Raw genomic sequence first — 26,219 nt, forward strand, 5'->3', positions numbered from 1 at the left:
ATTGATTTATAAGTGTATCTGGTATTTAATTTTATTGATTTATATCGTGTCTACAAACCTTAAAACTCGATCAGTTGATTGCGGAAATGTATCTAGTATTTTTGTCACAAATTATAAAAAAATACACGGAAGATATATCAGTTGTTGTGTTTTACCTGTTGAGTAGATTCCTTTCATATATATATATTTATATAAGGTTATTTGTTTAGATATTCTGTGTAAAATTAGGTATGTGTTGAGGGTGTTTCAGTTAAGAATGATCTAAGGAAGAATGTTCGGTCAATACAGTAAATTCCAAAATCCAAGGAGCCAGCGGGTAAAACAAGGGATTGACGCATACCAAAAGTTAACAGTCATAAGTGAGACATTCAATGTAGATTTGTGTCATCTAGGGTTGTTATTAATTTTACTAACGAGTAAAACACTGAAGACATAAGATTAACAATTGCTTTTGTATAGTTCATAGTCATGGTCCATGACCAGTGGACTGACAAAATAATTGTATTTGTTGTTGGTGGTTAGATGTAGTCTAGGTGGGCTATAGCCTATCCGTATAGTAGTACGTATCTTTCTTGGTTATGAAATCCATATCTCCAAAGAGTTCATAGTCATGGTCCATGACCAGTGGACTGACAAAAGAATTGTATTTGTTGTTGGTGTTTTCGTTTTATTCGTCTTGGTATGTAATCTTGTAAAAAAAGAGTTCAAACGCAAGTGTATTATTGTCTAAAGAACATACTACTTTTTTAATTATTCTCTTTCGGCAAAAACAAAAGTTTATCATCATATTATTCATTTATATGTTATTTTTATAAAGTTATAATAACCCAATATAATCCGTCTCTCATTACCAATCCATACCTTAAACTTTTAAATTAATACGGGTGAAAGTTGAAATATTAGTTCAATGCGAGTATTAATAATCTCAATCTTATACAATATACTGACAGTTTAACCATGTCTAATAAATACCCGGTCCCATACCCGTCACCGGACTCCATGTCTAATAAATACCCGGTCCCATACCCGTCACCGGACTCAATTCCATGAGGGTATTAACGTCATTTAACACCAAAACCAACACCCTTCCTCCTGTTTCATCGGCCGGTGGTTGAAACCGAAACCTCTGTTGATCAATCAATCCTTTATCATTATTAATAATAATTAAGATTGAATTTGTATATGATCCAATCAAACGTATACAGATCATCCGTAGATAATAGAGATCGAGGCGGTGGCGGTACCGTCAAAATGTTACCGCGATCCGTATCCATGCCACAAGACAACAATAACAACAACACATCTTCTGGTGGTGGTGGTGGTGGAAGTGCTAATAATTATTATTCTGGACAGAGGATTACGAGATCTAATCTGGTGGATCAGCTTAGAGAGTATCAGATTAGATCCAAGCATGATTGGGCATCCATGTCGTTCTTCTCATCTACTTCCAATCTATCTTCTTCTTCCAGGTGATTTAGCCATTTGAATTTGTCTGTTAGGGCTAGGGTTAGGGTTTCGTTGGTGTAATGTGTGAATTGATTAATTATGAAGCAATTAATTGTTTATACTGTAATTCTGAGTAGGAAGTATATAATTAACATGAAGGTTATTATAATAGTGATTGCTGGTTGTTTTTTTTGGTGTTGAATTGGTTTAATTTCGTATATTGGAACAATAGGGCCGTTATGCTCATTACTAAACTTGTTGAAGAGATGAAATATAACCAAGGTATATCTTTTTGATCAGAGGTTGAATCGATCATCAGAAGAAGAATTAGGCCAAAAATTAGGATACATTCTGGGAAAATCAAACTTCCATCGAAGAGAAGCAAATGAAAGGCTTTCATAAAAATTCTCGTAGAATCGAGAATGAAGTTTTCATTCTGTACATGCCAGATCATGAATTAGTAACTGCATCCAATTTCTAAAAAAATCCCAAATGTTTCCATTTTTGGAATGGAATATTTATGGAATCTCCATGAATAGGATCAAACCTTATTCCATGGTATTTACATGAGGTTCTTCTTTCTTATTCTTAATAAAGTCCCCGAGAGGACTTAGTTGATCCATGATTTATGTAGAAATGTACTTGTTAGGTTTCGTTTTCATAGTGAACTGGTTGTAAAAATCGGGATTGATTGCTAATCGGTGAGTTGCTGATTAAATTTCACCTAATTGGACTCTTAGTCAGTAGTTAGTCAAACTCGGTGAAGTAAAAAAACGGTCTGGATTGGGTCAAAATCGGCCATATTTAAGATTTTGCGTTGTGTGTATATAATTTTGAAAATTTACGTATCAAATTCCAATTCGATTAATCCCGATTAATCGCTATAATTTTTACGGTTTTATTCAAATTTAACAGGTATAGGGACTTTAATGTGCAAAAAATTGTAAAGGGACTTTTGTTTGAAAAAAATAGAATGTATGTTGTTTGTTTATAAGGTTTACCCTTACTTTAATCATGATAAATTGGAAATTAAAATGTTTGAAAATAGTACCCAAGTGATAGTTTACCTCTAGCTAATGATTTCAATCCCGATTAAGGGCCTAGCGAGTTCTATAACACTGGTAAACTGTCATTAATTTGTAAATGTTACCAGCAATGACTGCCATCCTTCGTAATATTGTTGATCTATTAGTGTGAGTTTGTGACCCTTATTGATTGCCTGTTTAGGAAGTTTGCAGCATGTGTCTTGCCTGATTTTTGTTGATAGAACCAGGTTATTTCCATCATGATTATTCTCATGAGAGAGATAGTTATACTTTATACTACAGAGACTTGTGAGTGTGATTGAATTCAGATTCTACTTTTTTTACTTTTGGAGTGTTTTTGTGATCCAAACTGATTGCTTTATGATAATCCATGTTTTTAGTTTTCCAATTGAGTGAGTACTTATGTTTTATGTTAGGTGCTAGCATTTGGATTTTGGCCTCTTAAGTTGAGTTTGTGATGCATGGAAACATGAACTATGGACAATTCAGGCTTTAGCTTCAAACATACATGTAGATTCAGTCACTTGTAACAGTACCTACTTTCCTACTTTAGGCGATGTTAAATATATTCTCTAACCTTCTGGAAATTTAAATGACTTCTCATTGAACATGGTGACCAATGTTTAGGTTTTAAAAATATTTATACAAAGATGACTACTTTATTACATTTGTGATCAACCTACCTGCATACTAAGTTTTACAACACTTGGAATATAAGTATTGCTGGTGTTAAAAATTAGCAATAGTTGAATATGGATAGTATAGCCAAAGTTCAAATATATCTCTTTCCCTCGTAGTAACTGGTAATAAATGTTCTGTATCGGTACATTTTGTTTATTACTTTAAGGGCAATTGGCATAAAAAACCAACATACTTTCTGTTTTTTCTCACAAAAGCGCCTCGGCAATTTTTTGCATATTAAAGTCCCTTTACATGTTAAATTTGAACAAAGTTGTAATTTTTTTTATTAAAACAACTGCAGCCAGTACATCCAGGCTGTTTAAAAAAAATAACTAGGATAACAAAAATAGAAGCCACACTAGAAAAGTAAAGCAACCGGATGTATCAGTTTCAAGTTGTTTAATTTTTTTTTTCAAGGTTTTATTTAAATTCAACAGGTATAGGAACTTTAATGTGCCAAAAATTGTAAAGGTACGTTTGTTTGAAAAAAATAGAAATGTATGTTGTTTGTTTATAATATTTACCCTTACTTTAATCATGGAAAATTGGAAATTAAGGTACCCAAGTAGTAGTTTGCCTATAGCTAATGATTTCAATGCATACTTCTGTCTTTACTTTTAAGAAGCGGGTTCACATGAGAAATATTGTTTATTGATATCTATGTCTTCCTATTTCCATACATGTGAAAGTTTTGTTTGCTAAAATGTAACCGCACTATTTTTGTTGTTAAAACTAAAATGTTTTGACTTACAATCTCGCGTATGTCAGTATCAGTTGTTTTGTGTTTACGTTTCATTTAAAAATTACATTGTAAATATTATCTGAAACCTCTTTTTTTCATTACTGGACGTGCAGGGTGGACGTAGTGTTGTTTGTAATATGGGAACTTGTGATTCTAGCTTTTTTCGTTTTCTCTGCAGTTTCATTATATTTCAGGCATATGAAACTCGGATTCGGTTTAGCAACTGTGACATTGTTACTCTTAGTATCTATGAAGGTAACAAAGCGGATAAAATTGGCCCAGAAAAAGAAACGAAGAATGCTTCTTCCTTTATCAATGTAGAAACTTAACAATTTCATTTTGTAAATTGCAACAAGTTTTGACCATTTATACAGTCTCCCCCTTTTCTCGGTTTATTATGTTTTGTAATTGCAGTTGAAGCAAATGATGATTTAAAGAATGGAAATTGTTATGACCACTTCGATTGTTTTGTTGTGTTGTGTTATTTCAGGTTGCATTGCATTCGAGTTTGGATTCTTTTTCATGTTTTTTCAGGTATGCTGATCATATGTTATGCTGACTTCTAATTTGACTGTTTGAGCATGCTCAGTATTACCATAGTCTTTTTACTCGAAATGTTGGGTTTTGTTTTAGTGGTGGTAAAGATGAGCGGATCAGTTGGGTAGCGTGTCAGAACGGATTCGGGTGGGAAATTGGTTCTTTTTAGTACATACGGTTGTAAACGAGCTGAACCAAGTCGAGCCAGATAGGGGCTTGAGCTCTGCTCGTTTATCTCAACTAGTTGAAATGTTGGGCTCAAGCTCGAGCCAGCTCATTGCTCGTTTGCTTTTGAAAAAACTGAAGTCTTTTTTATTTATTTACGGATATTGCTACATATAAAATCGAATAATATTATAGCATACACATGATGTAAAGCTTATAAACTACATAGTTCATAACTCATATGTATCTTAAAAATGAGTTATGATGTATAAACATTAAAATTTAGGCTTTACTTTTAAATGAGCCAAACTATAATTAATTTTTAACACAAAGAGAATTTTCAATATTCTTTATTATTTTTTACGTTAAAAAATATCATACGGCTTCAAGAGATTTTTTTGTATATTATTTTGGGCTTTATTTTAGACGTGTCAACAAGTCAGCTAACGAGGTGGGCTGACTTTGGCTAGGGCTTGGCTCGTTTACAGATTGAGTCGGCTTGGCTTGCTTACAGATTGGGCTGATTCGACTTGTTTACAGATCGAGCTGACTCTGTGAGGCCCGTTTATAAACGGGTCGTTTTTGAGCGAGCAAGCCACATGTTCTTTGAACAGTGTATGGGTCGTTATAAGCTGGGCTGGGTTTCTTGCTGATCAAAACACAACATTATTACTATTTAGTATATGCTATTAAAGTCAAGTACTTGACTAAAACAACTTAAGAAGTAGTTAACTTTCAAGATTCAAACTTAATATACACATTTAACCCGCCCCCTTTTAACTATTTTTTCAGACTTGACTCGTTTAAAACAAACAACCCATTAACAAGCAGACGGATTGAAATTGTCACCTCTTGTGCCTGCTTGTATATCTAATAAATATAAGATGAAACCTATTATTTTATAGATGAATTAACTCTTACATTAGCTTGGAATCGCAAACTGCTTATGTTGTACAACTGTTAATGCTTTAGGTAGTTATATATATGCCCACATAAATCTAGTATTTTTCATTCGGGCTTAAAGAAGTGAACCTCGATACCCCGAGTCACTATAGTCCAAATGGCCCCGAAAACAAGTAGAACACTTAACATTCCTAAACACCCAAGCACCCAATTGAGCCACCACATTTTGCTATACGGGTCGGGCTTTTTCATCACAATCCACATAAAACACGGGTATGCTAAAGTTATGGGCAATGCAATGCCTCCAATAAGGCCTGCTAGGCTCGGTAAGAATGGGGGTGCAACCGCTACAAAGAACGCTAGCCAACCAAAGAAAACCCGAGACCCAGCCCGGACCCACCACGGACATGGCCCGTTCATTTTAGTCACGTATCTTAATTCCAAGTTGTCGAAAACAGGCATCGCGTATATTTGGAAAGATGTGAGACAGTTGATGATGACGAGGATGCTTGTTAGTTCTAGGATTGCTTTTGAGGTTGATTGTCCGTGGTATTTGTATAATGCGGTTAACAGTCCTCCGGTTGTAGGCATCTGGATCAATATGTTTGTGCAATAAGTAGCTGTACATGGTGCGTTTAGGGTTGTAAATGAAGTGCGTGAGTGATACGTACCAGGTTTCCATAGGCCCAATAGCCACCAATGGTGAGAGGAAACACGCACGTTGCGATGACGAGATACGCATATCTCACACCTTTCCACATTGGTACTCTTGATGGCTTCTTTAGGCTTGAAGGCATTGTACCCTACATCATTATATACGGCTATCAGTTGATAGCAAAACTAAGGTTAACCATTACTTGTGTTCGTGTGCCAAACTTGACATACACGCAAAAAGACACGATAATAAAAATCGTGTCAACTGTCAACACATGAACCCGAAATAATATGAATTTTCACGGGTTGACGTAACATGATTAAACCACTCAAATAAACTTAAGAAGTACTTTTTAGAAACTATGTTAAAATCCAAGCCATCAACCCCATTATGTTGAATTAAATACAAATCATTTAGCTAAACATGTTTGTTGGTTCAACATGAAAAACACATATCATATAAATGATTTATAATAATAATAATAATAGGATTATTAAATAGTTAAAATGTAAATGTCATCCTAAAGGCAAGCTTTCAAATCGAATTGTACTATAAATATTAAATAATGACTTTATCTATGTATGAGTATGACGTGATGAGTCTCAAGGGTTCTTGTAATAGGTCACTATAACTTTAATAAAAGAAAACTTTATGCATATTCAAATGTGTTTTAGCACTTAATAAAGGAACTTGAGTGAAAGAAAGGATAATTGTTTTGACAATCATGATTAAAGGATAATAATGCAACTTTAACATATGAAAATAGGCTAATGTTTAATATGAATTATATCATGTTAATATATTCTTTAATTTATCATTAAAAAGTCTCATAATCTGATTTGAAATAATAAATTTTCCAAATTTGTTTCAAATACATAGCATGTGTACTCTTTTTTTTTTCTTTTTTTTTGTTTGAATATACATATATTTAATCAAATATAGGGTAACAATTTTTACTTCAAATTTATTATAAAATTCGTATATTTTAATTATTTTAAGAATGTTGATATGCTAAAATTTAATTTCCATTTTTTTCATAGTTAAAATTTATATTAATTTTTTTTATATTAGCACTATTAAAGTCATAAAAGGCCCCCTACATAATAAAGTACCAACGTAGGAAACACTGACTTATGACGCGTACTTGATTGGAAACACGTCTGATGCACCAAACCAGGATCCAAATAAAAACATACTTTTCAATACAAATTAATTTAAAAAAATAAATAAAAAAGAATTAGATTTAATAATCCAGTTAATAAAATATTGCCATATAGTTAGAAAAAAAATAAAATATTGCCATATTTTTTTTTATTTTTTTTTTTAGCTAAACGAACTTTATTTGAGGCTCAGGCTCGGCGTGAGCCTAAAGCCTCGGCTCGTTTCGAGCTTTCAATTTTGCAGCTATTTTATATAATTTACTATAAAACGATTACAATAAAGTGGCAGGCAAACGGGCAACAAGCTGCGCCGCAACCCCCTTTTGAATAGCAAAGCCAATCCTGCTAAAAACGAAGCTTTGGGACCTAGAAGCTAAAGAGGTTCCGTGTACGACGCGTTGAACCCTACTCAAAAATTTCACAGCCTCTGGAGCCAGAAAACCAAATGTATCAAAGGCAAATGGTAGAAAGACATGTTGATTATCTAAACAAGCTTTCTCGTGTTTAACAACTTTGTCCGATTCAGCCTTCAACGCAGCCTGACCCACAACAAACCCACGGTCCCTGAGCCCAACAAGAGGAGACACTCCTGTAAGATCCACACAGGCGTGTTTCCCCCCTGCCCACTCGAACACAAGAATATCAGCTGGTTGTAAAGTAGACCTCCCTTCAAGAGGATCCGTGAGAAAGTTAACAGGGGCCTCCTTTTTAGCAGAAATCCCTGCCCGTTTAAGAACATCACACAGAACATCCCTAACCAGATCATGTCTGTATTTAAAGCCATGCAATTCTTTGCAATGCACCGCATGGTCACCAAAAGAATCCAAACAGACCTTGCGACAAATTGGGCAAGGTTCATCCGTCGGGAACATAGGGATCATTAACCGGTACTTAAGGATAGCCCGATACTCCAAACCCGACATACGTTGGCCTAATCCTTCAATGGGGATGGCTATTAGAAAATCCTGAGCCCGAGGAGTTCGAAGGCATTCAAACACCGCCTTTTGGCGAGGGGATAGATCAAACTTCACTTCTAAACTCTTGACGATTCCACTAAATAAGGCACTCGCCACAACATGTTGGGCTTTAGGGGGGGGGGGGCGGTGTCCTTATTAGAGAACCCGCTAAGATCAAAATCTGGAAGTGAAGTACGTGAACGATCCATCGCACACCCATAATAAGAGTCCAACCCATAAATATCACAACCCCGAAGAATATGGTCTTGCAAACACCACGACTGTGCTCTCAAAGCCACAAAAGCATATGTAGATACATCCTCGGCCGAACAGAGACCCAACCCCCCATAACGGGTCGGAAGTGATGCCAACCTCCATTGGAGATCCCCAAATAACGGACCTCCACAAACCACGATGTCCTCAATCGCCCTTTGAAGACCATTGTCAAATATAGAAATAGCTTCCCCCACATACATAGGTTGGCACGTTCTCAAACCGAACAAAAGCTTGGCGACACCCATACATGAGCGAAGAAAAAGAAGCTCGCATTGAGGATCCCGAAGTCTTGAGAGACAGCTCATCAGTTCCACAGCGCCAGATGCCATTTTCATAGTCAAACTGCTGATAAACCCCGCATCCTGGCTTACAGCACCACCAAGGAGTTTCACGCCAAGCACCGGCCTTCCAATCCCGCAAGGGAACAACCCCTCCTGTGCCTTCACCCCATTGCATGTTGGCTAAAATAACTCTGTTTTCTTAACGTTTAATTCAAGACCCAACCGAGGCCCCTCAAACCTGATAATATCTAATGCTTTGGCTACCTCTCTAGTATCCCCGATAATCGTGCCATCATCCAAGTACCAAGCATGAAAGAGAAGCTTGCACCGATCTTTGATTTGGTGAACAAGTGGGTGCAAAGCTAAGGAAAAAATGAGAGGCCCAAGAGGGTCCCCCTGTTGAACCCTAGTGGTGGATTTAATGAAAGTATCACCCACATATAACCTAGCCGAATGCCCATATAAAAAATCCACCCAAAGAGAAATGGAAGGACATCGACTCCGGACCTCATGTAGATGGGTCGTCCTATCTACTAAGTTGAAGACATTGGAGAAATCAACAGTAAGCATAGCCAATGACCCATCCGAATGAAACTGATTTAGAAACCTGTTCGCGCTATGAAGCACGGCTTCTGCCCCACTGGGGACTCCCACCCCAAATTGAAAGTCACCGAGGTATTTAGCCATCTCCTTCCCGACACCCCTCATAGCCACCTTAGAGACCAACCGCCTCCAAATGGCCCCAACGACAATAGGTATAATCCCATTGTCCGGTTTAAGCAATGGCGTAAGTGGGGCAGACGCAACAAACTCTGCCAACACCTTTGGACACCTTCCCCCCAAAAAATAAATTAACTACCGCAGAGATAGCCTTGAGCAAACCATCCGCAATCAGAGACCCCTCTCCGCACAACGCATCTAAAATGTGTTGGGCTCGCAAACCGTCCCGCCCACACGAAGTCCCTTTAGGGAAAGACTTAATGCACCCAAGCATACTAACATGTGGCTTCGCAATCCCCACTATATATTCCTCCACATCTCCCGTGACACACTTGTACCAGACCGACCCGTCATCATGATGGCACCCCCGACGGAGAGCATGTGACTCCATACACGCTCCACACATCCACCTACGCGAGACCTTTAAAGCCTCACCAACCGAAATAAACAAATCCAAATTTGTCGAGATCGCATCCCAAAAGGTCTCTTTCTTGTCATCCGATGACAAATGAAGCCGCTTAATATGTGCGGCCAATCGAACCCCCTTGGACCCCGGTAATCCATCCGGGCAACAGTGGAAGCCTCTAAACGGACACGGCCAAACAACCTCCTCAATAGCCCCGGTCATACCACCCCCGACCCACAAAACACCCCGGTAGCCACGTACCACACCAAGAAAAATAATAATAAAACAAAACTCGAGTTGAGTTTGAGGAATGAACACCCGAACCAAATAGGAAGGAGGAGAGCAACCACCCGTTGCCCTCCCCTCCTCAAAACACCAAAAACAAAGATTATTTCATTGAAGCAGTTTGTCGAACACCTGGCGGGCAAACTATTTTCTTCAAAATTTTAGTTGATGATGATTCTTTTTTGAATGTACAAAGTGAAAATGGGATTTGGGTTATTTTAGTTGAATAAACTCTTCCTGATCAATATTATTATTCCTTACCCTTTATGCTTTTGAAGTTAAGAGTCAATGACTGTGTAGTGGTTATTATGGTTATGATGAGTTGAGAAATAGTTGTTTGAGGATGGTAAAACTGTAAAAGTACTTGATTAGTTTGGTCTGGCTAGTTTGCAGCCCTACTTATAATTAGCAAAAATATATATTGTGTCTACCTATTCATAGCTTTAATCAACCGATTATCTGGTAACCGTAATGCTGTGGTGTTAAATTTGTAGGTTCCTGTCAATGATAAGGCATGCTTACAATTTGATAATCTTAACTTTCATTTTCGTGGCAAATGACAATCTTAATATCCATAATATACAATTAACCAACTTTTAATCCAGTTAAAAAGTCGTAAATCATTTTTAAAACGGAACAAGTGAGGGTTTAGAGTAAATAGTTAATTCCGTGTTAGACTTAGTTTGTCATTGACAACGAAAGTAAAAGTTACGAGTGTTATTGATCAAATTGTCAATATAAATTATTATTGACCAATATTCCAAAGTTTACGTTATTAATCCGGTATTTATTATATATAATTTTATTTTGGCAACTTCTAATTACCCTCAAAATAATTATAGTTCGAAAAAAAAAACTTCTAATTACCCTCAAAACACTTGTAAATTAAGATGCAAATATATTTTTGTAACAGTTTTTTACCGATTTTTAATTAACTTTCAAATAAATATATACGTCAAAGAAGAGAAACCATGCAAAATAAATCAACAAACCTGTATCTCAAGCACCAAATTATGGTCTCTAAAAGCAAAAGCCACGATGCCAAGAGCATTTAGAACATCACAAACCCTAGCAACTCCGGACACCTTATCCGGTTGCTCATTCGATACACCAACAGGCCTTCCTTCGATCACCGATACCACCCATATGATGGTGCAATACGAGACTGATGCAATTGCACCAATTAATGAAACTCCAGCAATGGAGTTTAAGTTTGGCAGCCGCGACAACACAACTGCCAAACACGTGAAAACAAGGTACCACTCGATCATGGATAACGGGGTGTCGTTTTTGTCCTCGTATGTATTCCCAACGATGGTGTTCAAAAGAAGCTTTGACGTGGCTCCTCCGATCATGACTAGGGTTATGCATGTCCCACTTGAGAGGTAAATTGTTGGTATTAATGTCATTAACTTCCCTAACTTCTCACCTATACATATCAAGTTATGATCATATTTATTGATATATTATAGTTGTGTAAATACAAGTTTTCGCATGAACTTGAAGTTCTTGAAAGGAAGCATACCAAAAGTAGCTATGGAAAGCCAAAGGTATCGGCTGTATCAAGCTCCAGAAGGTGATTCATGGAGTTGAATCAAAAGCCAAAGTGTGTACATTTGCCACACAAAAAATGTAGACAAACTTATTATCCCCCAAATCCTACAAAAGTTTAATCATTTTATGAGAACCTGTTAACTTACAGGATTCTGCCAATACCCTGCTAATCAACGAGATCATATAACTTGCAACTTATGTGAGTATGTGGACCTCAAGGAAACCAGTTAGCTGAGACTGTTGCTAGAGGGAAATCAGGTGTTTACCGCTATATATACCACCTAATGTTAGGTGATGATTGAGTTTGTGTGTGAAAGTTAGGTGAAGAGTGTGTGTGTGTGTGTGTGATAGTTAGGAATTGAGTTACTTACCAGCCAAGTGAGGTGAAGGCAAGGGGAAGGACAAGAGCTTGGATTCCGATTCCGGAGCTGAGGGAATGGAATGCTGCATAAAACGCGTTTCCATTTCTTGATTCGGTGATGGGAAGCCATTCGTCGTGCGGGTTGAGCTTGGTGAAGTCCAAGTAGCCTTGCATGCTTTCCATGGCCTTCTTCATGGGGCTAGCCAATGGCGTCATGACACGTGTGATGAACGGGCTCTTCGGGGTCATTGGAATGGAAATGGATGGTGAAGGTGAATGGAATTGGGATGGTGATGGAGTAGGAGGTTGCTTGTTTGGGTTAACTTCAGGCATATTATTCTAGTGTTGCCCGACAAACAGAAAAAAACAGACAAGACTCGAATGTTTGTTTTCTAGTTCAACTGATGATATATGATCATGTGTGACACACTCACAAACACACGTTATATGTAGTAGGAAACTTGTGGGAAGATCTTGCAATTTATAGGGGGAGAGTGTGTGTGTGCAATTATAAAGCACTTTTTGTTTTTTTATTTTATTTTAATAAAGCTAAGCAAATTTTGTAATTTATCTTTTGGGAATATAAGAAGAGAAATCACAATAATATTGTTATAGACTTATATCTTCTAGCTAGTCATGTTAAAAAAAACCTCTTAACTTATTTACGTCGGTAATGATTGACTGAACTTTGACAGGGCTTATATGACATAAAAATATATAATAAAGATATTTTCAACCAATTTAATAACATATGCTACAACATTTGAGATAATTGGAATATAAGCATTTCTCAAAACTATGATGTGGCAAGAATAACAACTTAATTTTTACACCAACTACTATCAGATGGCCATGAATAAGTGCAAATTAACTTGTCTTCTTAGTTCATAATTTAACATATCACCACTCGTATTAGCAGTTAATTAGCGATTACAGACCGGTCATGAACAACGACGTATCTTGTGATTTGAATTAATACTTTTGGTATTGATTTAATGGCTTCTAAATCTGGATCGACATCCTAACTTATAAACCTCTCATGCATGATGCACTTTGACCTTTTTTTCTCTCACTATATGTTTAAATGAGTATGATTTAGTGATTCTAATTGTCAAGTTTTAATGCCATTAAATAAGTAATGCAGGTTTCTGTAATACGCGACATGCGTTTTGAGTATTTAATAGTCTTATCCCTAAATAACATGTTTAATAATATTAAGTATAGAGTTGCTATTTACGTGCACCAATTATATATTACAATGTTTGATGATAATATACTATATAATCTCACATGCCAAAATATCAAATAATAACAAATTAATTATAAAGCTATAACAAACTCAAATGCATGACTCATATAAAGAACAGTGGCGGTGTTGACGAGCGATAAAGCAGTATCCTTTTGACTGATATGTGGCTGCCATTGGTCTTATGTTTTGCTTTTGTCTTTCTCATCTATGAACTTTCTATATCGTTTCGCTAATTCACCCTAGTAATTTATATATACACCATAAAAAATAATACTTACCGTATGAATAATCTTATTATTACACCATAAAAAATAATACTTACAGTATGTTTTAAAAGATAATACTTACCGTACGAACTTTCTATTTTCTCTCTCGATATTTGGGTATAGTTTTTTATTGAAAACGAAGTTATATTTAAAGTATGCTATATTGTGTTATAGTAAGCTATATTGTCAATATTTTTAAGGTATATACTAATATAATTTTATTAGTATGCTATATTGTGTTAAGACTATATTAAAAAAATACTGCAAATGGTAAGAAGCAACAAAGACTTTATTCACCATGCTCTATTAATTTTTTTATTTTTATATTTTTGTCATTCAAAAAGAAATAAAGAAAGAAAGAAGAAAATGGGAAGAAGCTACATTGAAACTACTCTAAACTCGCAAGTCGCAACCAAAACAAGAACACTTTCATACATGGGGGACCTAAGGTCAAAGTTAGAGGGAAACGTTTCTCACTATACTTTGTCTTTGTTTTCTCTAGTTGTCAATTTAATTATGAATTAAATTTGGCATAGTTGATAACTAATAATAAAAAATGTGAAAAATTGGATTTTCATAATTCAAGTTATTAACTATTGACTAATATTAATTAATATATACTAATCTAACAGGCAACAGTCCCAACTTTTAATAGGGATGTGAGTTGGTGGTTTAAAAAAAAATGAAGTGTCAAAGTTACAATAAATTATTACCCTTATCGGGCCTTATGTTTATTATTGAAAATCTTTATATCCTTAAAACTATCTAATATTTTTGTTTCCTATACTATTTTAGAATTATTAATAAGCAATGAGTTTTTCAGATTTTCATAGCCTTAATTTGAAGAAAAATCATCAAAATCAACATGGTCCACAATAAATTACTAAAAAATCATAGAAAAGTTAGACACTTCACAAAAATTAAGGACTTTAAAATTTAACACATGACATTACTCATAAGAAGCGCTTGTTATTTTTACTTTAAGCACTTTATCAGACAGCCAAACCACTTATTTCGTAACATGTGACACTTTTTAGAGGAAGCGTCTACACAAAAACTTTTTCTAAGGGAAACATCCCAAAATAAGATGTGTTGTCTGAAATTTTCAAATATGGATCTGACATGTCTAGGATCAGAGGAAATGTTTGTGCCCTATATGCTTCCTTTAGCTTAGGTGTCTTTGACTCTTAAAAGTGTCAAGCATCATGAAATAAGTGATTTATTTGTGGGTTTGATTGTCAGATAAGAGCATCTTCAAACTCCTGTGCGGCATGTGTTTGGATTTACAAATTAAACCCACAAACGAAGGTCTACCAATGGAGGTGTCCACATGAACGAGAGAGAGAACAAAGTGTTTGTAATTATCAACATCAACAAACTCTTTTGTGAGTGAGAAAGATGAGTGAAGAGAGAGAAATAAAATGAGAAGATTAGAGAATAAGATGGTGATGATGTTGATTTGTTTGTAAATAAAAACACATTTCATCATTATGGGTGCTCTAAGCGTCTAAGGTACAACACGTTTGCTCTGAAAAGGATCACGTGTAAAGTTACGAAGCCCTCAGTTTTCGTGGAATGTCTAACTTTTATACACTTCCTATGTTTATTCTACTATTAAAGTAACACAATTCTTCTACATGTCAACCCTCCACATAGGTGTCAAGTGTATAAGCTTTCATTTTTACAATTTTCATTTAATGAATGATAAAATGAAAAAAAAAAGTTGGTGGTGGTAATAGAACTTGTTACATTGCTTTTAAAATGTTTATGGATTACCAACTCAACTAGGAAAAAATCTATGTTAACCTTCTTTATATTCTTAATTGGTATCATTCACAACCTTGCATTTTGATTTTTTTAAAATACAAATACAAAATATTCCTACTAATTTATGTAATTTAAAAAGTTATTTATATCTTATGAATCTATAAGTATGTTATTATTTATATTATTAAATTTAAGTTTTTTATTGTATTTTTTACCAATTATGTATTACACAGCCATATCCTAGTTTATTGTAAACAAACACCAGAATATAGTACCGCAAGGTGCCATATAGGATGTTTGTGATAAGTATCTTGTTGATGACATCTGCAAATTCCATTACGTCATCCTTTTATATCTCAGTACTTTCATATTTTCATTTTGGCGTGCATTTATTCGTAAACCATAAAAACACGAAATAATTATTTTCAGATACATTCATATGATATAAAAACTTGTTTATATGCATTTGTTTGCCTTTGTGTTATGAAATAACTAGTAAGAGCTAATCATCGTAACACATCACTTTTATCTTTTATTTCTATGCAAAAGTTTTTCAAGTATTTTTCTTCACGTATAAGTGTATTTTCTTAAGTACTCGGTCAAAATTTTGTATTGCTCAAGAAATTTATAATAATACGTAAATATAAAATGCACAAGTAGATTATGTTGGGGGTGGTAAAAATTTGTATAAACCAACACTGCCATCAATAAACTATATAATCTTGTGATTTTATTGATATATTTTAACAAACATGTCGTCAGAAACTTGCAACTTATTGGTATACTTATACTTCTTTCTTAAAATTGATTTCTTTTCTGAACATAAATTAGAACATGTCATTTCTTGAAAAGATTTATTTGACAATGACAAAGAGAAAAGAGAACTCAGATAATGAAACGCAACAAGAGTTGTCGGTTTGTTGCTTCTATGGTATTTCATGACTCATCATATCCATCTTTTTAAAAATCAAAGTTAACATTTTGGAAAATATACACACTTTTTAATGGGCTTCCTGCTAACACCGGGTGTAATTAGGCGTTTTGAAGGGTCATGGCACCCCTATGGTGCCGGGCACACCGTCTTTGAGGCGCAACAGGAGGTCTTTGTGACCGCTAACATTATACACATAATGCCCGCTCTTAATCATATTTGGAATTTCTGCAAATCGTATATTTTTGGAAAATCTGAGAGTCGTAGAACACTTTCAGATCAAAACAATTTGTTTAGAGTCGTAAAACACATTTTCCCTAAACTTTGTTTATATGTTTGTTTTGCAGCTTGACCCCAGCCAAGGGCTCTGCCTCTTGGACCCTTCAACTAAGGGCGCTACCAATGGGGGTGTTGCCCCCTTGGAAAGGCTTCGCCCCTCAGCACCAATAGGACTATAAATTATAATAAGATTAAATAAGTGTGCACCCGCACCCGACTTATTTAAATTCATATTACAAATTAACTTGATCAACAAGTTAATCCTCAATTACACTAAAATCAGTAACAAATCATTTCCAAAAAGTAAGGCATAGGTAACAGCTAGTTTAATATATATATTTTTAAAAATCAAATACTGTATTCCATTTAAAACCTCTATTTAAACTCAATCAATATTTTATTCCATTTACAATGGCGGGTTTCATAAGAAAGACAGATTCAATGAAACTATTCGTCGACTCCAAAAAATACGTGACCTTGGTATCAACATTTGGAACGCATGAACCAAAGAGACAAATGAAATGGGGGTGGTGTTTGAGCAAACGAAAGAGATACACATGACAAAAGATATCACCTATTTCTCACAATCTCAACCACCTCCAATGAAATGCCCGGTTTCTAGTCCAAAGGAGAAAGGACCACATCATTAAAAATACAGTATTCAGTGTTTTTTTTAAGTTTTCTTATGTTTTTTTAGTATTTTGAAATTATATTTTATTTTTAGGGTGTTTTTAATTTTGATGTAGTTTTTAAATATTTAGTGAAATACTATTTGTTTTATTAATTTGTTTTTAACGGGCAATAAACAAGCAATTGTCTAGATAATTCGTATGGGTTAACCCAGTGGCAAAAGGACACGACCAGCATGCCCAACCAATCGTATTGAGCCCTTAAACGCCTCTAAGTTATCTCTAGTTCCGGAAAAGACCTACATGCCCGAATGCCCACTGGCGGTAAAACCCGTACAACATCAGAATCGAACGAGAGATCACAAACATCTCAGTCTTTCTTCATTGGTTGTTTTTCTTATTAAAACTACAAATGAAATTAGAAAAACAATAATTGACTAATAATTGCAAGGGAGCTTAAACTACTAAACCGTCTTATGTATAATACTACCTTGATGACTAGGGTGTCACATTTTTTAACCCTCATTTTCATTTTATCACTACACACGATTTAACACCTTTAAAATTATAATGATGTACCTGACTATGTGAGCATTGAAAATTTAATATTCCCCTTTTATTTTAAAATATAATTGTATTTTTACAACTTTTAATATATTGTGTTTTTTATAAACTTAAACACATAGTTGCGATATGCTAATTTTTATACATGTTTCGATGTAATTATATAAAAAGGATGAGCTGTTTGTATGTATTTCTTTTGTTTTACCTGATATAAGTGATGATCTGCCGGTGATTGTTGACAAATACATGCCGATTGTGACACTCCTATTTCTAATAGTATATGTAGTGTTGTACATGCATACACACACAAAGGTGCATGCAACACATACATCCACTCTGACACTCAAAAATAAACATGTGTGTATAAGTATATTGGTTTAAAGAATTTAAAACTCGTTAGACTGTATGTTTTCGTTAAAGTTTGGCTTTGAATTAATTCAATAATATTGTGTCATGTAGTGTTGACTGGATGCTGAGAAAACGATTGTTGAAGCCGCCTGTGCCTATTGTGGTCCATGCGAGCGGTGGCTTCAGCGAATTATCTGATTTTTTGTTGTTTTAATATAACATAATGATATAACTAAAAAACTAATTTATATAATAAAAAACATTAAAATATCCTAATAACATAAAAAAAATAAAAATTAAACATCCTAAAAGTACTAAAAAAAATTACAAATGAAAGATAAAAATACAAATTTATTCTCGATCTCCGTCGCCTCCAGCTCTTCGCCTTCTTTCTTGATCTGCTCTGACAAGAGCAAGCGTTTTTTCACCTTCGAATACCGATCGGCGCATGGGGTCGAGGCTGCTAAAGTCCTTGGTAAAAAAGTCTAACTTTCTAAATCTGTCTTTTGAATCTTTCACCCCGACCGTCGCCTCGATACTGGTCGATATTTTGTGTAATGGTGGGGTTAATATAAGTAAAAAGTAAAAATAATTTTTTTTTTGTTTTACCCATGCACAACGGTCATATTCACACTCCCAGCCACCAGTCACTTTATCCACCGCTAGCCGGTTGCGGCTAGCTGTTGTGGCATGCACGAGTGAGGTGGTCGCGGCGAGCCACTCGCGAGTCAGTGAAGTGACCGTAACGGATAGTCTTACTAATTGTTTGAATCAAAAACCTTGAAAATCAAATTATGAATATTATCAGACGAAACTATTAACACACCTTTCTAAAGTAGCATTCACTCAATTAGGCATATAGCCTTATTCGGGCTAGGGTTTTTTATATGTAAAAACCAAGTATATTGATATCGGAAACCCTAAACGAAATATGATATGTTATTAGCTTATTATTGCTTTTAAATAAAGGTTTAATGAGGCGTAAACGATTGATGTATCGATCTATAGGATAAATGTCGGGTTATATAAGTCCCGACCTAATTATTATGATGATAGTTTTGGCCTTTGGGTTACACAACCCATTTAAGGTAATTTACTTGTCAACAAACTCCTTCAAAGTTTCAAAAGAATGAATTTTACATTTTTACGTCACATAAATGCCCATTTTTATAAGAAGGCATATAAAGTTAATTTTTGCATCTTTGACTGACCCCACCGGCTGCTCCTTTTTTTCTTTTCTTCTTTATTTACCCAATTTAATAAAAAGTTAATCAATTAGTAAAAGTGAGATTTATGTAATATATTGTTTAAATAGAAGACTTGGGTTTTTAAGTAGAAACCCTCGTTTGATCCCCGCTTATGTTATTTTTGGTAAATTATAGTAATGAAAGATTTGGGTTAAGCAGTGCAAATGTTGTCAGTTCAAATCTCGTGCTCACCCGAGTTTTTCTCCAACCGAGTGTCACGTCAGAGTTCTGCTATTGTGGTGGCACAACGCCTGTCAAGTGACAGCTGACGGTATGGTTTTCTTGGTGAACGCCAACCAAACGCTGAAGCCAACGTGAACCCGATTAAAACAACATAGTCAGGCAGAGTGGGACAACAGAACTCTTCAAATATAAGGACTCTGATAACCTAACTCAAAAGAAAGTCCTCGTTCAAGATAAAAAAATTAAAATGAAACTTAGTGCTTAATATTTTCACTTATGTTTTTCAAACCTTAAAGCAGTTGAAAACGACTTTGAGAGTAAATTTATCTGTAATAGCTAATTAGTTATGGTATGTAAAAGATTAAGAAACTTATTTATGTTTTCACTGTTTTATTATGATTAAGAAACTTTTTTTTCTTATAATTTGTCATTCCGATATTTAATAATTCAAAACAAACTTATTGATCGATAATAAAAAAATACTAGCAATTTTATAAACCAATTATAGTATGTACTTTAATTTTTATTGACATGGACAACTCCATAGAAAGTAATTCGTTTGCTCTTAGCTTTTGTTTATGTCGTCTGAAAACAATTTACAATATTTAGTTTGGGATAAAAATAAGTCATTGTTCATCAGAGTAGGAGTGGACAATTTGTTTATATGAGTCAGATTATTCTTGATATTAAAAGTTCAAAGTATTTTGGATAATACAAAGAGTTCTACAAGATCTTGATTACATGAATGCTACTTAGTTATTTGCTTTCATCAGTGTAATCCTAGAGAGAATTCTCATAGCACTAAATTACTAAATATCTCCCAAGTTGCATGTGATGCAAATTTTTTATAACAGATTACCACTACTAACAAAATTACGAGTAGTAACTTTCTATTAATTAAATTTGCAATTGATGAGCAAGTTAACAGAGCCGGCTCCGAGAAGACGAAATTCTTTATGGGTCAAAAGCAAAAAAAAAAAAAGAAAGAAAAATGGGCCTTAAGTAAAAGGAACATTTTATTGGTTTTAGACAATTTAATTTTAAGCAGGCTTACTTAATTATGATTTGAATTGTGTAAAAAACTTTTGTATAAAAATAGACTTAAAATGTCTAAAATAAGACTAAGGGGGTGTTTGGGCGAGCTTTTAAAACTTGCTTATTTGCTATTTGTTTGTTGAAAAACAAAAGGTGTTTGGTGAAACAATTTCAAACGCTTCAATGAAGCTTTTAAAAAGTTGCTTTTGCTTTTTAAAAAACAAATTAGCAAAATAGCAATTTTAAAAGTTCCCTCAAACACCCCCTAAAATCCACAACATATTGATTAGAAGTCATACCTCTTTGCCACTAGACCAAATTAGTGGTTATGTAATTGTGTTGAAATATTGATTATACATAATTTTTTCATAAAAATACATATAATTTAAAAAAAAAACAAAAATTCGGGCCTAACGGGGTGTCGGGCTTGTGGTCGTCGACTACCCTGCCACACCCTTAGGTCGGCCCTGCAAGTTGATGCTGATAAGTAGTAACTTACTACTGATGATTATTTTTTTCGTTGATTATCAGTTACTACTGATAATTAGTTTCCAAATAATTTGCGTCAATCATGCATCTCAAATCAACTTGTGATTACTTTCCAACTAGTTACTACTTACTATCACAACCAAGGGTTGCCTCATGGTCCTTGTTTGTGGCGTTGCCCTTTGAACCTCATGTTTCTTGGTTTGGGAATCTACAACGGTCCTAAACAAGTTCTACTTCCCATATTCTTACTTCTATCGATATATATTAAAACTTCACTTTGGTATCAAGTTGATAGCGTGATGGTCACACGGTGTTGATCTATGTCAACGCTAATTCCCTGAGCTATGTCAAGAACACGTTTGAATCCTCCAAACGATAAACTTTATTAAATTCTCGAAAATAAACAACCAAGTTTCAAACGTAAAAGAGAAAGAGATTAAATAGAAAATCCAAACTTGAGGAACAAGTCTCATCTAAATAAACATAAAAATTAAGCAAATATTATACTAAAGATAGATTAGGGTCGGCCAAGGTGGAGGTAGCTTGGGCCGGTCCCGGACAAGCCATCGAGTCCACTTAGCCACTTTCGTTTGGAATCGGTTTACAAGCCCCGAAACCCGCCATGCTTGACTCATTCCCCTCGCCATCACAAGTACATTTCATTTTACTAAACTTTTTTTTTATAATCATGATAATAAATCACCAATCTTCTATAAACATATAATATTTTTTAGAACGTTTTTCTTGCATAAAAGCTAGTTTATTATAATAAAAAAAATCATGATTTTCATTATCTTTTGCTTTCCAATTTTCCATGTAGCTAGAAAGTTGGATAATAGAAGCCTTCTTTTTGTGAGTACACCTTAGTTTATAAGAAACTTGCACGTATTTTGGTACTTCTAGGAAGTTACCAAATTTTGGGTCCTCTTCTCTTTAGTTAAAATCTTTCCTTTTGAATTTTCAAACTAAAACATACCATTCATTATTGTTTTGCATATTCAAATTGAAAATAAACCATTTTTTCATGAATAAAAAAAGGGCACGTATGAAAGACATATAATTATGTAGAACTTCTAATAAGTTTGAGATGTATTTTGAGTATATGGAAAATTGGAAAGCTAGGGTGATTGCTTACAATCAACTACTAATTTCCTTTTCATGTGATTGGTTAAAAGAAAAGAGAAAGGAATCTCTTGGATACACAAAAATATTTAAAGTGTAAAATTTGTACATGAAGTTTGTTCAATTAGGGTGTGTGTAATGGACGGCAAATTGAATGGTTTTGGGGTGATAATGGGGTTACAGCACCGCCCTCTGAGCTACAAATGGCCGAATTGTGTGTGTGTGTGGGGGGGGGGGGGCACTGCTTTTCGCCCTGTCTTTCTTTTCTTTAATTATTATTATATTCAAATGAGTCTTGCATATATATATATATATATATGGGCAACAGCACCATTACACCCTTAAAACAAAAACCACATTTTGCTAACTGGACGTCTCATGGCACAAAACGTCCCATTTTGTAGCCCCTCCACTACACATAGCCTTATATGATTTTCGTTCAAAAATATTTTTGTGTAACTGGACCATTAGGGTTTCTCATTCCTTGTCAATTACATCCAAATGGCTAACTCCGTTAGATTTTTAAAGTTAAGTTTTAGCGATTGTTGTAAATTTAGGAGTTAAAAAGACTGTTTTACCCCTAACTTGACGTAAAAATTCTAACGTATTTAGTGATTTGGACTTCATTTTCAATAAGTGAGATACTTTGATGGTTCAGTTGCATAAAGAAAACTTTTTGGACGAAAGTCACGTAATTGACCAAACCTTATTGACCGATTGTGGCACTTTATTTGGATTAGGTAATATCTGACTTATTCCAAGGATCTATCCATCCCGCTTGTAAGCTCTTACCCTCTTTTGCCCTTTTCAAGGATCTATCACCCTAACCACCTCCCTGCTGCCGTCGCTACTCCCTAACCACCGCAAGCACCACCGCAACCCTCTTGAGCCGCCGGTGCTGTCATTTGCTACTGCCACCGACTGCTGTTTGTTTTTCCGACGCGCCGCCGCCATTTTCGACGAGCTGCAGCCACCGGAATTCATCTGTTTGCTGCTACCACTGGTGTGTGCTGCCACTCCTGTCCGCCGATCTCACAGCTTGCCGGATCTGCTGTCGCGCCGCCTCCTGCCGCTGCTGCCGCTGCGTCACCACCCACGGCCGCCGTAAAAGTCGCCGGAATTGTTGGTTCACCTTGTTGTGTTGTCTAGCTCGATTCGTTATATCTCGGTGTTCTCCCGGTTTTGATAAACGAGGGTTTCTTGTAACCTGGCTGCCGTTGAGCTGTATCTACCTTCATCATCTTCACGGTATACTCGTTCCTTTCTCTTATTATTATTATTAGTATTATTATTATTATTATCATTAGAACATACGGGATCCGGATCTTTGGAGTTTATTTTCATTTTAAGATCTCTTGACTATTATTGTTATTGCTACACACTATTATTATTATTATTATTATTATTAGTTTTTGTTACTATTATTATTATTATTATTATTATTATTATTATTATTGATTTGGTGTTCTATTGCTTGTGTTTGTGTGTTTAGTTGCAACCATAGAGCGTAGGAACCATGACTATTACTTGAGACCATGTCCTGAAACGAGGGGTGTAGGAAAGAGTAAAGATAGGGAGCGTATATTGCGTTTGGCTTCTTGGAATGTAGGAACATTAAATGGTAAGTTGCTAGAATTGGTAGATGTGCTTAAAAGACGTAGGGTTCAGATAGCATGCCTCCAGGAGACTAACTGGAAAGGACATAGAGGGGCTGAGTGTAATGGGTATAAGTTGTGGTACTCGGGGTCTGATGGAGCTAGGAATGGAGTGGGGTTTCTAGTGGCTAAGGAAATACACACTAGTGTGGTGGAGGTGATAAGACATAATGACAGGATTATGGTGTTGAAATTAGTGCTAGGAGAGGAAGTAGTGGCAGTAGTCTCCGCCTACGCGCCCCATGTAGGCCTAGGGGATCAGGAAAAGAGAGAATTTTGGGATTGCCTAGACGCAGTGGTAGGGGGCATACCTAGGGGGAGAGGATTTGCATAGGAGGTGATTTTAATGGACACATTGGTAAGGCTAACGATGGTTTTCAAGCCGTACATGGGGATTTCGGTTTTGGTGATAGGAATGAGACCGGAACAGATCTCCTAGAGTTTGCGGTGGCACATGACCTAGGTATTATAAATTCCTATTTTAGGAAACAAGATTCTCATTTAATCACTTTTAGCAGTGGCGGACGCGACACGCAAATTGACTACCTTTTGATGAGGCAAGGAGACCGACGTTGGTGGAAGGACTGCAAAGTCATACCTGGGGAGGCAGTTGTGACTCAACATCGACAACTAGTGACAGATATAGCCTTCAGAAATAAGCTGACTGTTCGAGAGAAGAAAGGTACACAGAGAATTTGATGGGGAAATTTGAAGGACGAAAATCTCCTACTGTTTAAGGATAAACTCATGCTGCATACGCGGGCTCGACTAAATGGGGACTCAACTCATATATGGGAAGCTATGAAGACAAAGTTCATCCAAGTAGCAAAGGAGACTCTCGGGGTCACAATAGGAAAGACAAGTGGGCATAAGGAGTCTTGGTGGTGGAATGACGCAGTGCAAGACAAGATAAGGGACAAACAAGGATGTTTTAGGGAGCTAATGAGGTGCACGAATGAGGAGGAGCGAGTGGAATTGAGGGACAACTACAAAACGGCCAAGATAGAGGCGAAGAAGGCAGTGGCGGAAGCAAAGAGGGCGGCCTTTAAACGGATGTATGAAGGTCTAGAAACAAAAGAGGGGGAACATGCTATGTTTAAGATTGCCAAAGCCAGGGAGCGTAGAAGGCAAGATCTAGGACCGGTGAAGTTCATAAAGGATACAGATGGGCATGTACTGGTCAAGGAGCAGGACATCAAGCTAAGATGGCAAACCTACTTTGGCAATCTTTTTAACAATGGGAGAGCTTTCCAAGAAGAACATGACAACACAAACTTTCAACGACAACAATCGAATAACTGCTACTGCCGACGGATCACACGAGAAGAGGTGAAGGATGCACTTAGGAGGATGGGAAGGTCTAAGGCGGTTGGCCCAGACAACATACCCATCGAGGTGTGGAAGTGTCTAGGGGAGGAAGGAGTCATGTGGTTAACTACTCTGTTCAATAGTATTCTCAAATCAGGTAAGATGCCAGACCAGTGGAGGAGCAGCGTTGTAGTTCCTATCTATAAGAACAAAGGAGACGCCCAATGTTATGGTAACTACCGAGGAATCAAACTACTAAGTCATACTATGAAGCTATGGGAAAGAGTGATTAAGGGTAGACTTAGACGAGAAACTCAGGTTACGGTCAATCAATTTGGCTTCATGCCGGGGCGTTCCACCACAGAGGCAATACACCTTCTAAGAAGATTAATGGAAAAGTATAGGGAGAAGAAGCGTGATCTACACATGATGTTTATTGACCTAGAAAAGGCCTACGACAGTGTGCCACGACAGGTGCTCTGGGAGTGCTTGGAGGGTAGAAGAGTGCCCAGGAAATACATAGAGATAATTATGGATATGTATACCAGGAGTGAAACAAGTGTCCGTGCGCCAGTGGGGGATACTGATTTCTTTCCTGTAGAGGTAGGTCTTCACCAGGGGTCAGCGTTGAGTCCGTTTCTTTTTGCAGTAGTCTTGGATGAGTTGTCAAAGTCGATTCAGGGGACTCTCCCGTGGTGCATGATGTTCGCAGACGATATTGTGTTACTTGCTGAGAAAAAACAAGATCTAAACATGAGGCTTGAGGAGTGGCGAACAACCTTAGAGACAAAAGGTTTAAAGATTAACCGATCTAAGACGGAGTACCTCCACTGTGATTTTGGTGGGATAAACGACAATGAAGACGCACAGATCACAATTGAAGGGCAGGTGGTCCCGCAGGTAACGAAGTTCAAGTATTTAGGATCATTTGTACAGAGCGATGGGGAATTAGACAGTGATGTCACCCACCGAG

General features: G+C 36.0%; 2 protein-coding genes across 2 annotated transcripts; one reads left to right on the forward strand and one right to left on the reverse strand.

Annotated features, from left to right (window-relative positions):
* Nucleotides 1-1,128: 1,128 nt before the first annotated feature.
* LOC143587418 (uncharacterized) lies at nt 1,129-5,226 on the forward strand. Its single transcript, XM_077068718.1, has 2 exons — nt 1,129-1,469; nt 4,029-5,226. Exons 1-2 carry the CDS (start codon nt 1,183-1,185, stop codon nt 4,234-4,236), a joined length of 495 nt encoding a protein of 164 aa, XP_076924833.1. The 5' UTR covers nt 1,129-1,182; the 3' UTR covers nt 4,237-5,226.
* A 304-nt stretch (nt 5,227-5,530) lies between these two features.
* On the reverse strand, nt 5,531-12,669 carry LOC143587420 (lysine histidine transporter-like 8). The gene is made up of 5 exons (XM_077068719.1): nt 12,185-12,669; nt 11,785-11,918; nt 11,252-11,688; nt 6,192-6,323; nt 5,531-6,111 (listed from the first exon to the last, which is right to left on the reverse strand). The coding sequence occupies exons 3-5, from the start codon at nt 11,666-11,668 to the stop codon at nt 5,626-5,628; spliced, it is 1,035 nt and encodes a 344-aa protein (XP_076924834.1). The 5' UTR covers nt 11,669-11,688; nt 11,785-11,918; nt 12,185-12,669; the 3' UTR covers nt 5,531-5,625.
* Between the last annotated feature and the right edge of the window lie 13,550 nt (nt 12,670-26,219).

Source organism: Bidens hawaiensis, unplaced genomic scaffold, assembly GCF_021521415.1.
Source record: "Bidens hawaiensis isolate Kalapana, Puna unplaced genomic scaffold, B.hawaiensis_p1.1 tig00035498_1, whole genome shotgun sequence".
NCBI classification, from domain to species: domain Eukaryota; kingdom Viridiplantae; phylum Streptophyta; class Magnoliopsida; order Asterales; family Asteraceae; genus Bidens; species Bidens hawaiensis.

Coding starts and splice junctions, on each gene's coding strand:
- LOC143587418 (XM_077068718.1), top strand. CDS start 1,183: ATGATCCAATCAAACGTATACAGATCATCCGTAGATAATAGAGATCGA. Junction 1,470..4,028: donor AATCTATCTTCTTCTTCCAG/GTGATTTAGCCA, acceptor CTGGACGTGCAG/GGTGGACGTAGTGTTGTTTG.
- LOC143587420 (XM_077068719.1), bottom strand. CDS start 11,668: ATGACATTAATACCAACAATTTACCTCTCAAGTGGGACATGCATAACC. Junction 6,324..11,251: donor ATTTGGTGCTTGAGATACAG/GTTTGTTGATTT, acceptor ATAATGATGTAG/GGTACAATGCCTTCAAGCCT. Junction 6,112..6,191: donor ATTGGGCCTATGGAAACCTG/GTACGTATCACT, acceptor ATATTGATCCAG/ATGCCTACAACCGGAGGACT.